Source organism: Oncorhynchus clarkii, chromosome 8 (genome assembly GCF_045791955.1).
Source record: "Oncorhynchus clarkii lewisi isolate Uvic-CL-2024 chromosome 8, UVic_Ocla_1.0, whole genome shotgun sequence".
Taxonomy (NCBI): Eukaryota; Metazoa; Chordata; class Actinopteri; order Salmoniformes; family Salmonidae; genus Oncorhynchus; species Oncorhynchus clarkii.
The window spans coordinates 2,359,628-2,372,956 of NC_092154.1; the positions used below are offsets into that span (position 1 = coordinate 2,359,628).

General features: G+C 45.4%; 2 protein-coding genes across 2 annotated transcripts in view; one reads left to right on the plus strand and one right to left on the minus strand.

Annotated features, from left to right (window-relative positions):
- LOC139414870 (runt-related transcription factor 2-like) overlaps positions 1-13,225 on the plus strand; it is a 116,134-nt gene extending 102,909 nt beyond the window's left edge. Inside the window, exon 6 of the mRNA XM_071162458.1 lies at positions 10,546-13,225. Within this exon, the coding sequence (XP_071018559.1) occupies positions 10,546-11,027 (482 nt within the window). The 3' untranslated portion in view covers positions 11,028-13,225. The remainder of the gene's footprint in view (positions 1-10,545) is intronic.
- LOC139414871 (uncharacterized) overlaps positions 10,901-13,329 on the minus strand; it is a 64,164-nt gene continuing 61,735 nt past the window's right edge. The window contains exon 3 of the mRNA XM_071162460.1: positions 10,901-11,023. Coding sequence (XP_071018561.1) covers positions 11,021-11,023 — 3 coding nt within the window. The 3' untranslated portion in view covers positions 10,901-11,020. The remainder of the gene's footprint in view (positions 11,024-13,329) is intronic.

Genomic DNA, 13,329 nt, shown 5'->3' on the forward strand with positions numbered 1-13,329 from the left:
TTTCACTATAGAATCATATTGCAAATGCACGTGCAACTGCTCACCCAAAAAAAAAATGTTTAGATTTTTTTTGTTTATTTTTCCTTACTTTTTCAAAGTCACTGTGCATTTGCAATATGTTTTTTCACTATAGAATCATATTGCAAATGCACATGCAACTGGTCATCCCCCCCAAAAAATTTTTAGATTTTTTTTGTTTATGTTTCCTTACTTTTTCAAAGTCACTGTGCATTTGCAATATGTTTTTTCACTATAGAATCATATTGCAAATGCACGTGCAACTGGTCACCCAAAAAAAAAATGTTTTGATTTTTTTTGTTTATGTTTCCTTACTTTTTCAAAGTCACTGTGCATTTGCAATATGTTTTTTCACTATAGAATCATATTGCAAATGCACATGCAACTGGTCATCCCCCCCAAAAAATTTAGATTTTTTTTGTTTATGTTTCCTTACTTTTTCAAAGTCACTGTGCATTTGCAATATGTTTTTTCACTATAGAATCATATTGCAAATGCACATGCAACTGGTCATCCCCCCCCCCCAAAAAAATAGATTTTTTTTATGTTTCCTTACTTTTTCAAAGTCACTGTGCATTTGCAATATGTTTTTTCACTATAGAATCATATTGCAAATGCACATGCAACTGGTCATCCCCCCCAAAAAAAATTAGATTTTTTTTATGTTTCCTTACTTTTTCAAAGTCACTGTGCATTTGCAATATGTTTTTTCACTATAGAATCATATTGCAAATGCACGTGCAACTGGTCATCCCCCCCAAAAAAATTTAGATTTTTTTTGTTTATTTTTCCTTACTTTTTCAAAGTCACTGTGCATTTGCAATATGTTTTTTCACTATAGAATCATATTGCAAATGCACGTGCAACTGGTCACCCAAAAATAAAAATTTTGGATTTTTTTTGTTTATGTTTCCTTACTTTTTCAAAGTCACTGTGCATTTGCAATATGTTTTTTCACTATAGAATCATATTGCAAATGCACATGCAACTGGTCATCCCCCCAAAAAATGTTTAGATTTTTTTTGTTTATGTTTCCTTACTTTTTCAAAGTCACTGTGCATTTGCAATATGTTTTTTCACTATAGAATCATATTGCAAATGCACGTGCAACTGGTCATCCCCCCCCCAAAAAAAATTTTTTGTTTATTTTTCCTTACTTTTTCAAAGTCACTGTGCATTTGCAATATGTTTTTTCACTATAGAATCATATTGCAAATGCACATGCAACTGGTCATCCCCCCCAAAAAAAATTAGATTTTTTTTATGTTTCCTTACTTTTTCAAAGTCACTGTGCATTTGCAATATGTTTTTTCACTATAGAATCATATTGCAAATGCACATGCAACTGGTCATCCCCCCCAAAAAAATTTTAGATTTTTTTTGTTTATGTTTCCTTACTTTTTCAAAGTCACTGTGCATTTGCAATATGTTTTTTCACTATAGAATCATATTGCAAATGCACGTGCAACTGGTCATCCCCCCCAAAAAATTTTGGATTTTTTTTGTTTATTTTTCCTTACTTTTTCAAAGTCACTGTGCATTTGCAATATGTTTTTTCACTATAGAATCATATTGCAAATGCACATGCAACTGGTCATCCCCCCCCAAAAAATTTAGATTTTTTTTATGTTTCCTTACTTTTTCAAAGTCACTGTGCATTTGCAATATGTTTTTTCACTATAGAATCATATTGCAAATGCACATGCAACTGGTCATCCCCCCCCAAAAAATTTAGATTTTTTTTGTTTATGTTTCCTTACTTTTTCAAAGTCACTGTGCATTTGCAATATGTTTTTTCACTATAGAATCATATTGCAAATGCACGTGCAACTGGTCATCCCCCAAAAAAAATTTAGATTTTTTTTGTTTATTTTTCCTTACTTTTTCAAAGTCACTGTGCATTTGCAATATGTTTTTTCACTATAGAATCATATTGCAAATGCACATGCAACTGGTCATCCCCCCAAAAAATTTTTAGATTTTTTTTGTTTATGTTTCCTTACTTTTTCAAAGTCACTGTGCATTTGCAATATGTTTTTTCACTATAGAATCATATTGCAAATGCACGTGCAACTGGTCACCCAAAAATAAAAATTTTGGATTTTTTTTGTTTATGTTTCCTTACTTTTTCAAAGTCACTGTGCATTTGCAATATGTTTCAATGGGCAGGTACCATCACCAATTTGTCATGCTCAAAATTTTTTAGATGTATTTTTTTTTGTTTCTTACTTTTTCAAAGTCACTGTGCATTTGCAATATGTTTTAAAGGGCAGGTACCATCACGAATTTGTCATGCTATAAAAATCTTGCAGGAATGTGAAATTGACTGGCCCGATGAACTCGGGATGGCTTTGCAGTGATTCTGGGTCATCTCAATCGCTCGTTTGGGTTGATTTCAGAATGTCGCTTTTGGTGATGTTTTTTCACTATAGGATCATATTGCAAATGTACAAGAGTCAAGTGGACAAGAGTCCATCAGTCAATTAGATATCATTCTGACCACCAAACTGATACAAACTGACACCAAACCCACTTTTTCCAACTCGTTTAGTAGCCAACTATTACATACTTCAGAGCTGGCCCAAAATTCACAACCCCTTCGGTTCAAACCATAAAAAAACCATAAAACACGTAGTTACGTTCTAGCTGCGGGTCCATTTCTTATGTTATGTGTTGGCCTAGCTGAGGCGACCCCGAATCCCAAGTTTTGGCTCGATAGGTCATTTGGTGTCCGAGAAAAACCCTAATTGGTGCTGAAAATCCACTATTTTCCATGACTTGCTACGGGGTCCTTGAATGAGCTATTGGACAGAAACGTTGGGGTCTGTCTATATGGGCCGAGACGTTTGCAATGCACCTAGTCTTGCGACTCTGGGACATTTCTAAATGTCGTCATTTTCGTGATGCAAAAATGAATTGAAGTTATTTCAAATGTACGAGGCTGTTTCTCGGTCCGAGAACCTTCTAGAGCCACGTAACTCACCACGCACCATCTACGGGAGGTCTAGAACAGGTTTCTAAAGTTTCGGAACTCTAGGTCCAACGGTTCTTTTTTAGCTCCAACAAAGCTAACTATTGGAGCCACTGTCTGTCTCTACGCACCCCAATACGTCCCTCCTTCCAAGTTGTGTTTTAGTGTGATTTTTTTTTCCTTTGAATTTTTTTGGGAAAAATGACTGATTTACAGTTCATGGGGGTTGCCTAATCACACATATGAAGTTTTGGAAAGATCAGACTTTTTTAACCCTTCGAAACAGCCCCTGAGACACCAATTATGGCACTTCCGGTTGGCACAGGAAGTTATAAATCAACACATATCCTCATTGGGGTATGCTGTTACAGAATCCTGAGTTTTAAGTCCTTACGTTAAGAATTGACTGATCTACACAGGGTTGAATGCACTATGTCTATCAAACTGCATGCAGTGTATGGGTAAACACTTTTAGGGGCATTTTAACCACTTCCGGTTGGTCCAGGAAGCTTAGAATCAACACAGGTAGACCTCATAGTGGCCTGATGGACTGGTACCGAAGACAGGTTCATACGGCATTCATAACCCACATAGGCCTCAGGTTGAAATTAGGGGTGCAGGCAATGTATTCCTATGGGGAGAGATGACACTGTAATCTGTGAGATCAAAAAACACTGTTTTACTGTTAAGGGTTAATGCCACACGGTCAAGGTTAGGCTTGTTCAGATCGGGAGGACCTTAGGAACATTCATGTGGTGCAATTTTTCTTCTCACTCTAACGGTTCTCTCACTGTCACCCAAAAGCAAATGACATTGTGGTGCAGGCTTCATTTTGGGCCTACTATTCTAATGCTCGCTGCGCCTAGACCGAGCGAGCTACGGTCAAGCGGGATATCTCGCTGAACTCGGTACGGCCTAGGGATTATGGTAATGCCATTTCCTGCTCTCTGTGTCTTTAAGCACCACACTTTATCACTCCATCCTTCCTGTGTGTGTGTGAGGGAGCTTTTCTTTGACATCTGTTGGGATTAATGACTGATTTACAGTTCAGAAGGGTTACCTAGTCACACATATGAAGTTTTGGAGAGATGTGACTTTTTTAACCCTTCGAAACAGAGAGTGTGACCCAATTAAAGGCACTTCCGGTTGGCACAGGAAGCTATAAGTAAACACATGTCTTGATTTACATAGCCACTTACAGAATCCCGAGTTTTAAGTCTTTACGTTAAGAATTGACTGATCTACACAGGGTTGAATGCACGATGTCTATCAAACTGCAGGCAGTGTATGGGTAAACACTTTTAGGGGCATTTTAACCACTTCCGGTTGCTCCAGGAAGCTTAGATTCGACACAGGTAGATCTCATAGTGGCCTGATGGACTGGTACCGAAGACAGGTTCATACGGCATTCATAACCCATATAGGCTTCAGGTTGAATTTTGTGGTGCAGGCTATGTATTCCTATGGGGAGAGATGTCACTGTAATCTGTGAGATCAAAAAACCCTGTTTTACTGTGAAGGGTTAATGCCACACGGTCAAGGTTAGGCTTGTTCAGATCGGGAGGACCTTAGGAACATTCATGTGGTGGAATTTTTCTTCTCACCCTAACGGTTCTCTCACTGCCAACCAAAATCAAATGACATTGTGGTGCAGGCTTCATTTTGGGCCTTCTTTTTTTCAAGTTTGCTGCACTCAGAACGAGCTACGGTCAAGCGGGGCGTCTCCTTGAACTCGGCACAGTCTGGAGACTATGGTGATGCCATTTTTTGTGTTGATTTCAGAATGCCATTTTGGTGATGGTCCCTCTCCGTTTAAACATATTGCAAATGTACAAAAGTCAACTAGCAAGTCAGTGTCCATCAGTCAATTAGATGTCATTATGACACCAAATGGATATCAATTGACACCAAACCCACTTTTTCCTACTCATTTAGTAGCCAACTATCACATATGTCAGAGCAGTCCCATAATTCACAGCTCCTTCGGTTTAAAACATAATAAAAAGGTAAAACACATAGTTACGTTCTAGCTGCGGGTCCAGTTCGGACATTATGTGAAGGCCTATGTGAGGCGACCCCGAATCCCGAGTTTCGGCTCGATAGGTCATTTGGTGTCCGAGAAAAACCCTAATTGGTGCTGAAAATCCACTTTTTTCCATGCCTTGCTACGGGGTCCTTGAACGAGCTATCGGACAGACACGTCGGAGTCCGTCTCTATGGGCCGAGCCGGTTTCAATGCACCTAGCCTTGCGTCTCTGAGACTTTTCTAAACGTCGTCATTTTCGTAATGGTCAAAATGAATTGAAGGTATTGCAAATGTACGAGGCTGTTTCTCGGTCCGAGAACCGTCTAGAGCCACGTAACTCACCACGCACCATCAACCGGAGGTCTAGAACAGGTTTCTAAAGTTTCGGAACTCTAGGTCTGACGGTTCTTTTTTAGCTCCAACAAAGCTAACTATTGCAGCCACTGTCTGTCTCTACGCACCCCAATACGTCCCTCCATCCAAGGTGTGTTTTAGTGTGATTTTTTTTTCCTTTGATTTTTTTTGGGAAAAATGACTGATTTACAGTTCATGGGGGTTGCCTAATCACACATATGAAGTTTTGGAAAGATCAGACTTTTTTAACCCCTCGAAACAGCCCCTGAGACACCAGTTATGGCACTTCCGGTTGGCACAGGAAGCTATAAATCAACACATATCCCCATTGGGGTATGCTGTTACAGAATCCTGAGTTTTAAGTCCTTACGTTAAGAACTGACTGATTTACACAGGGTTGAATGCACTATGTCTGTCAAACTGCAGGCAGGGTATGGGTAAACACTTTTAGGGGCATTTTAACCACTTCCGGTTGGTCCAGGAAGCTCAGAATCAACACAGGTAGACCTCATAGTGGCCTGATGGACTGGTACCGAAGACAGGTTCATACGGCATTCATAACCCATATAGACTTCAGGTTGAAATTAGGGGTGCAGGCAATGTATTCCTATGGGGAGAGATGACACTGTAATCTGTGAGATCAAAAAACACTGTTTTACTCTTAAGGGTTAATGCCACACGGTCAAGGTTAGGCTTGTACAGATCGGGAGGACCTTAGGAACATTCATGTGGTGGAATTTTTCTTCTCACCCTAACGGTTCTCTCACTGTCACTCAAAAGCAAATGACATTGTGGGGCAGGCTTCATTTTGGGCCTACTTTTCTAATGGTCGTTGCGCTTAGACCGAGCGAGCTACGGTCAAGCGGGATAGCTCGTTGAACTCAGCACAGTCTGGAGACTATGGTGATGCCATTTTTTGTGTTGATTTCAGAATGCCATTTTGGTGATGGTCCCTCTCCGTTTAAACATATTGCAAATGCACAAAAGTCAACTAGCAAGTCAGTGTCCATCAGTCAATTAGATGTCATTATGACACCAAACCCACTTTTTACTACTCATTTAGAAGCCAACTATCACATATGTCAGAGCAGTCCCATAATTCACAGCGCCTTTAGTTTAAAACATAATAAAAAGGTAAAACTGAATTGAAGTTATTGCAAATGTACGAGGCCGTTTCTCGGTCCGAGAACCGTCTAGAGCCACGTAACTCACCACGCACCATCGACCGGAGGTCTAGAACAGGTTTCTAAAGTTTCGGAACTCTAGGTCTGACGGTTCTTTTTTAGCTCCAACAAAGCTAACTATTGCAGCCACTGTCTGTCTCTACGCACCCCAATACGTCCGTCCCTCCATTCAAGTTGTGTTTTAGTGTGATTTTTTTTTCCTTTGAATTTTTTGGGGAAAAATGACTGATTTACAGTTCATGGGGGTTGCCTAATCACATATATGAAGTTTTGGACAGATCAGACTTTTTTAACCCTTTGAAACAGCCCCTGAGACACCAATTATGGCACTTCCGGTTGGCACAGGAAGCTATAAATCACCACATATCCTCATTGGGGTATGCTGTTACAGAATCCTGAGTTTTAAGTCTTTACGTTAACAACTGAGTTATTTACGGAGGGTTTAGTATGTGTGTGTTATTTCAGAAAATCATAGAAAATCACAGAAATCTCGCAGAGCTCCGCAGCACACTTTAAAAAGATTCGTATGAACACCCTGCAACTGGATCTGTAACCGTTGAAAAAAAAAACGCCTATTTGTGACCATCGCCAAGTTGTCATTGTTCCGTTTCTCTTAAATGACGATAGATAAATGGCTGGTTCTTTTTTTATTGACACCGGAGGCTCCTTGACTTTGACCTGAAGTGGAAAAATAATTTCTCTATTTCCATTTAGGACCTTTAATCCCAGAAAAACGGCCATAACTCAAAAACCGTCGAGGCCTAGACGCCATCTTGTTCGGGGCCAACTGCCCATTATGCCAAACCTACGCTCACCAAGTTTCGGCTTCGAAATATTTTCCGTTTTCGAGATAAGGCCCCGTCGTGATTCGTGATGTTTTGCCAAATTGCCATATGATTCCGTATGCCCTCTTGTGGGAAATTCCGGGATAGCGGAAAAACGGTCAAAAACTTGTTTATTTTATAAAACGGAAACCGAATGTCCGACAAAGTTCATTTGATGACTTCCCGGTAGGTCTGGCCCTACCGCACGGCCCGACGCCGACCGCGAATTTTACAAACGATTTCGGACGTCTAGTAAGGGACCGTACATTTGCAATATGGACTTTCTCACTGATCATACACGAAATGCCAAAATGTTCCCTTAAGGTATGTTAATGCGAGCGTGGCGAAATGCTTGTGCTTCTAGTTCCGACAATGCAGTAATAACCAACGAGTAATCTAGCTAACAATTCCAAAACTACTACCTTATAGACACAAGTGTAAGGGGATAAAGAATATGTACATAAAGATATATGAATGAGTGATGGTACAGAGCAGCATAGGCAAGATACAGTAGATGTTATTGAGCCCCTCCCATGGCCCTGCCTTCCCAGCCCCTCCCATGGCCCTGCCTTCCCAGCCCCTCCCATGGCCCTGCCTTCCCAGCCCCTCCCATGCCCCTGCCTTCCCAGCCCCTCCCATGCCTTCCCAGCCCCTCCAATGCCCCTGCCTTCCCAGCCCCTCCCATGGCCCTGCCTTCCCAGCCCCTCCCATGGCCCTGCCTTCCCAGCCCTTCCCATGGCCCTGCCTTCCCAGCCCCTCCCATGCCCCTGCCTTCCCAGCCCCTCCCATGCCCCTGCCTTCCCAGCCCCTCCCATGCCCCTGCCTTCCCAGCCCCTCCCATGGCCCTGCCTTCCCAGCCCCTCCCATGCCCCTGCTTCCCAGCCCCTCCCATGGCCCTGCCTTCCCAGCCCCTCCCATAGCCCTGCCTTCCCAGCCCCTCCCATGCCCCTGCCTTCCCAGCCCCTCCCATGGCCCTGCCTCCCATGGCCATGTCTTCCCAGCCCCTCCCATGCCCCTGCCTTCCCAGCCCCTCCCATGGCCCTGCCTTCCCAGCCCCTCTCATGCCCCTGCCTTCCCAGCCCCTCCCATGCCCCTGCCTTCCCAGCCCCTCTCATGCCCCTGCCTTCCCAGCCCCTCTCATGCCCCTGCCTTCCCAGCCCCTCCCATGCCCCTGCCTTCCCAGCCCCTCCCATGCCCCTGCCTTCCCAGCCCCTCCCATGCCCCTGCCTTCCCATGCCCCTCCCATGGCCCTGCCTTCCCAGCCCCTCCCATGCCCCTGCCTTCCCAGCCCCTCCCATGCCCCTGCCTTCCCAGCCCCTCCCATGGCCCTGCCTTCCCAGCCACTCCCATGCCCCTGCCTTCCCAGCCCCTCCCATGGCCCTGCCTTCCCAGCCCCTCCCATGGCCCTGCCTTCCCAGCCCCTCCCATGGCCCTGCCTTCCCAGCCCCTCCCATGGCCCTGCCTTCCCAGCCCCTCTCATGCCCCTGCCTTCCCAGCCCCTCCCATGCCCCTGCCTTCCCATGCCCCTCCCATGCCCCTGCCTTCCCAGCCCCTCCCATGCCCCTGCCTTCCCATGCCCCTCCCATGGCCCTGCCTTCCCAGCCCCTCCCATGCCCCTGCCTTCCCAGCCCCTCCCATGCCCCTGCCTTCCCAGCCCCTCCCATGGCCCTGCCTTCCCAGCCCCTCGCATGCCCCTGCCTTCCCAGCCCCTCCCATGGCCCTGCCTTCCCAGCCCCTCCCATGGCCCTGCCTTCCCAGCCCCTCCCATGGCCCTGCCTTCCCAGCCCCTCCCATGCCCCTGCCTTCCCAGCCCCTCCCATGGCCCCTGCCTTCCCAGCCCCTCCCATGCCCCTGCCTTCCCAGCCCCTCTCATGCCCCTGCCTTCCCAGCCCCTCTCATGCCCCTGCCTTCCCAGCCCCTCTCATGCCCCTGCCTTCCCAGCCCCTCCCATGGCCCTGCCTTCCCAGCCCCTCCCATGCCTTCCCAGCCCCTCCCATGGCCATGCCTTCCCAGCCCCTCCCATGCCCCTGCCTTCCCAGCCCCTCCCATGCCCATGTCTTCCCAGCCCCTCCCATGGCCATGTCTTCCCAGCCCCTCCCATACCCCTGCCTTCCCAGCCCCTCCCATGGCCCTGCCTTCCCAGCCCCTCCAATGCCTTCCCAGCCCCTCCCATGGCCCTGCCTTCCCAGCCCCTCCCATGCCCCTGCCTTCCCAGCCCCTCCCATGCCCCTGCCTTCCCAGCCCCTCCCATGGCCCTGCCTTCCCAGCCCCTCCCATGGCCCTGCCTTCCCAGCCCCTCCCATGGCCCTGCCTTCCCAGCCCCTCCCATGCCCCTGCCTTCCCAGCCCCTCCCATGCCCCTGCCTTCCCAGCCCCTCCCATGGCCCTGCCTTCCCAGCCCCTCCCATGGCCCTGCCTTCCCAGCCCCTCCCATGGCCCTGCCTTCCCAGCCCCTCCCATGCCCCTGCCTTCCCAGCCCCTCCCATGGCCCTGCCTCCCATGGCCATGTCTTCCCAGCCCCTCCCATGCCCCTGCCTTCCCAGCCCCTCCCATGGCCCTGCCTTCCCAGCCCCTCCCATGCCCCTGCCTTCCCAGCCCCTCCCATGGCCCTGCCTTCCCAGCCCCTTCCATGGCCCTGCCTTCCCAGCCCCTCCCATGCCCCTGCCTTCCCAGCCCCTCCCATGCCTTCCCAGCCCCTCCCATGCCTTCCCAGCCCCTCCCATACCCCTGCCTAGTCATGTGAAATCCATAGATTCATTTAGACTGAACAAAAATATAAACGTAATGTGCTACAATTTCAAAGATTTACTGAGTTACATGTTGTGTTTTATATTTATGTTCATCACACACACACACACACACACACACACACACACACACACACACACACACACACACACACACACACACACACACACACACACACACACACATATCAGACATATAATAAATATACCTGTAATTGAATAGTTTGCTGTTGTCTTGGCACCGGTCGTCAGAATAGATTGTAAAATATATTTATAATCTTTAAGGGACGACATGAATAAAGGATACTGTCAATACTCCAAAAGATGTGGTTTTCATGAAGGGACGATGCAGCTAAATGAATCAATGTTGTGATGACGTGTTTTAAACAGGATTCTCCCTCTCCATCCGTCTCTCTCTCTAGGTTCGTCAGATCTCAGTCCGTTCCCAGGTCAGTTTGAGCGTCAGTTCCCGGGTCTCTCCTCTCTGACGGAGTCCGGTTTCTCCAGTCCCAGAATGCACTACCCCACCACCTTTACCTACACCCCTCCTGTCACCTCCGCCATGTCGCTAGGCTCCGCCCACTACCACCCCTACCTGCCACCTCCCTACCCCGGGTCCACCCAGAGTCAGAGTGGACCGTTTCCGACCAGCAGCGCTCCCTATCTCTACTATGGACCATCCTCTGGGTCGTACCAGTTCTCCATGGTTCCCGGGGGGGACCGCTCCCCCTCCAGAATGGTTCCTCCCTGCACCAGCGCCTCCACTGGTAGCTCCCTGGTTAACCCTAACCTGCCCAGCCAGGCAGATGGAGGGGTGGAGGGGGACGGGAGTCACAGCAACTCCCCAACCGTACTCAACTCTGCTGGGGGACGCATGGATGAAGCTGTCTGGAGACCTTACTGAGGAGAAAAGGGGGAGGGAAGGAGGAAGAGGAGGATGGAGAAGAGGAGGAGAGGAGGATGAGGAGAAGAGGATGAAGAGGGGGAGGAGAGGAGGAGGAGGAGTAGGAGAGGATGAAGAGGAGGAGGAGGAGACGAGGATGAAGAGGAGGAGGAGAAGAAGGCAACGTAAACTAATGTCATGGTTTTAAAGCACAAAACCTTTCAAATGAATTTTTGAGTTCTGATTAAAAAGCAGCAATTCTCCAGTGTCATCCACAACTTACGGGACAACGCTTCAGGCTATTTGTAGCAGACAGCTTGTTTTGTGTAGTATTTGTATTTGTATAAGGCTTTTAGCTGAGTATGTTGTTGTACTAGGACAATATAGCAGGACAATATAGCAGGACAATATAGCAGGACAATACAGCAGGACAATATAGCAGGACAATACAGCAGGACAATATAACAGGACAATATAGAAGGACAATATAACATGACTATATAACAGGACAATATAGCAGGACAATATAGCAGGACAATATAACATGACTATATAACAGGACAATATAGCAGGACAATATAACAGGACAATATAGCAGGACAATATAACAGGACAATATAGCAGGACAATATAGCAGGACAATATAGCAGGACAATACAGCAGGACAATATAGCAGGACAATATAGCAGGACAATATAGAAGGACAATACAGCAGGACAATATAGAAGGACAATGTAGCAGGACAATATAACAGGACAATATAGCAGGACAAGCACTGAGTAGGAAAAGAGGACAGAAACACGTACAGTATGTTACCATGGTGATGATAAGAGTAACAGCTATGTTGCGATGTGGTGGTATGAACAAAGTTTGCTTTAAAATGTCTAAATGCTCATTTTAAATCAATTAATTTAAATGGTATATTATTGGTGAGAAGATGTGGGTTGAGGAGTTTTAACTTATGAAGACATAAATGATGTCATGTATTTTAACACTTGAGTGGTAGAATTCTGTATTCTGAATATTTTTATGCCTCTACATGATTACGTTAACAGTCTTTTTCTTTGGTCATTTAAGTTAAATGATTTTAAAACAATAGTTTTAACTTAATATTATTTTTTCAAATGTGTTTATACATTTAAAATTCCTCTCCAAAGATAAATGAAAAGCTATTTCCTCTGTAAACAATAATAATTGAATCTGAATGATGAAATCCTTTACGCGTAAAAAGCAATGACACACTAGATTACAGAATAAAAAACATAAGGCTCTGAATTCATCCAGTACAACAGTACAACAACAGCATGTGTGATGACAAACTGACTCTGACCATAGACACGCTTGTACTTTATATTTTTACCACAGAGTATTTTTATCAGGTTGAATCTGTGTGTATTTGTCAGACAGGTAGATCAGGCACACAGGTAGACAGGTAGACAGGTAGATCAGGCACACAGGTAGACAGGTAGACAGGTAGACAGGTAGACAGGTAGATCAGGTAGACCGGTAGATCAGGTAGACAGGTAGACAGGTAGACAGGTAGATCAGGTAGATCAGGTAGACAGGTACAGAGGTAGACAGGTAGATCAGGTAGATCAGGTAGATCAGGTAGACAGGTAGACAGGTAGACAGGTAGATCAGGGTGGTTGTACCAGGCCTTTATGGGTCCGCAATACAATACGCCACCGTAAGGTAGCTCGTCAAACCTAAATATAGTTGATGAGACCCATATTCATGACTGTATGTCCAGCTCAGTACCAGCCACCATCTACAGTCACATATCGGATTTAAAAATGCTGTTAAGTTTCCCAAAACGTCCCCTGTTTCCCAGGAATACTGGTTGTAAGATGCCTACAATTATAAGGGAATAAACAGGAAATACGGGAATCCTCCAATCTGAATTTCTGTAAAACCAGGGGATTTGGGGAACGTTTCCGGAATTGTGCAACCCTAGTCACATCCATGTTCACCACAGTACATCATTATATTTCCATTGGATGTACAGCAGCCCTGATCAACAACCTGTTACTACCCTGAAACCGTCGTTGTTCTGGTCAGATGTGCTACAGAGGACTTTCAAAAAGTATATTTTGGTGTTTCAAAAACACAACAATATTTAATTTATTTTACTTTTCATTTATGAATGAATGAATTAATAATCTGCCCACTGTTGTTTGACATTTGTAAAAAAAAATTAAAAAAATATTCTGGATGAAAAATCTGTTTTGTCTTTGAGTTAATTTCTTATTTGGCTGTTGTTATTTTGTTTTGGCATCCAGCCACAGTATTCAAGCTAATTTCATCAACACAAATAGTGACTAAA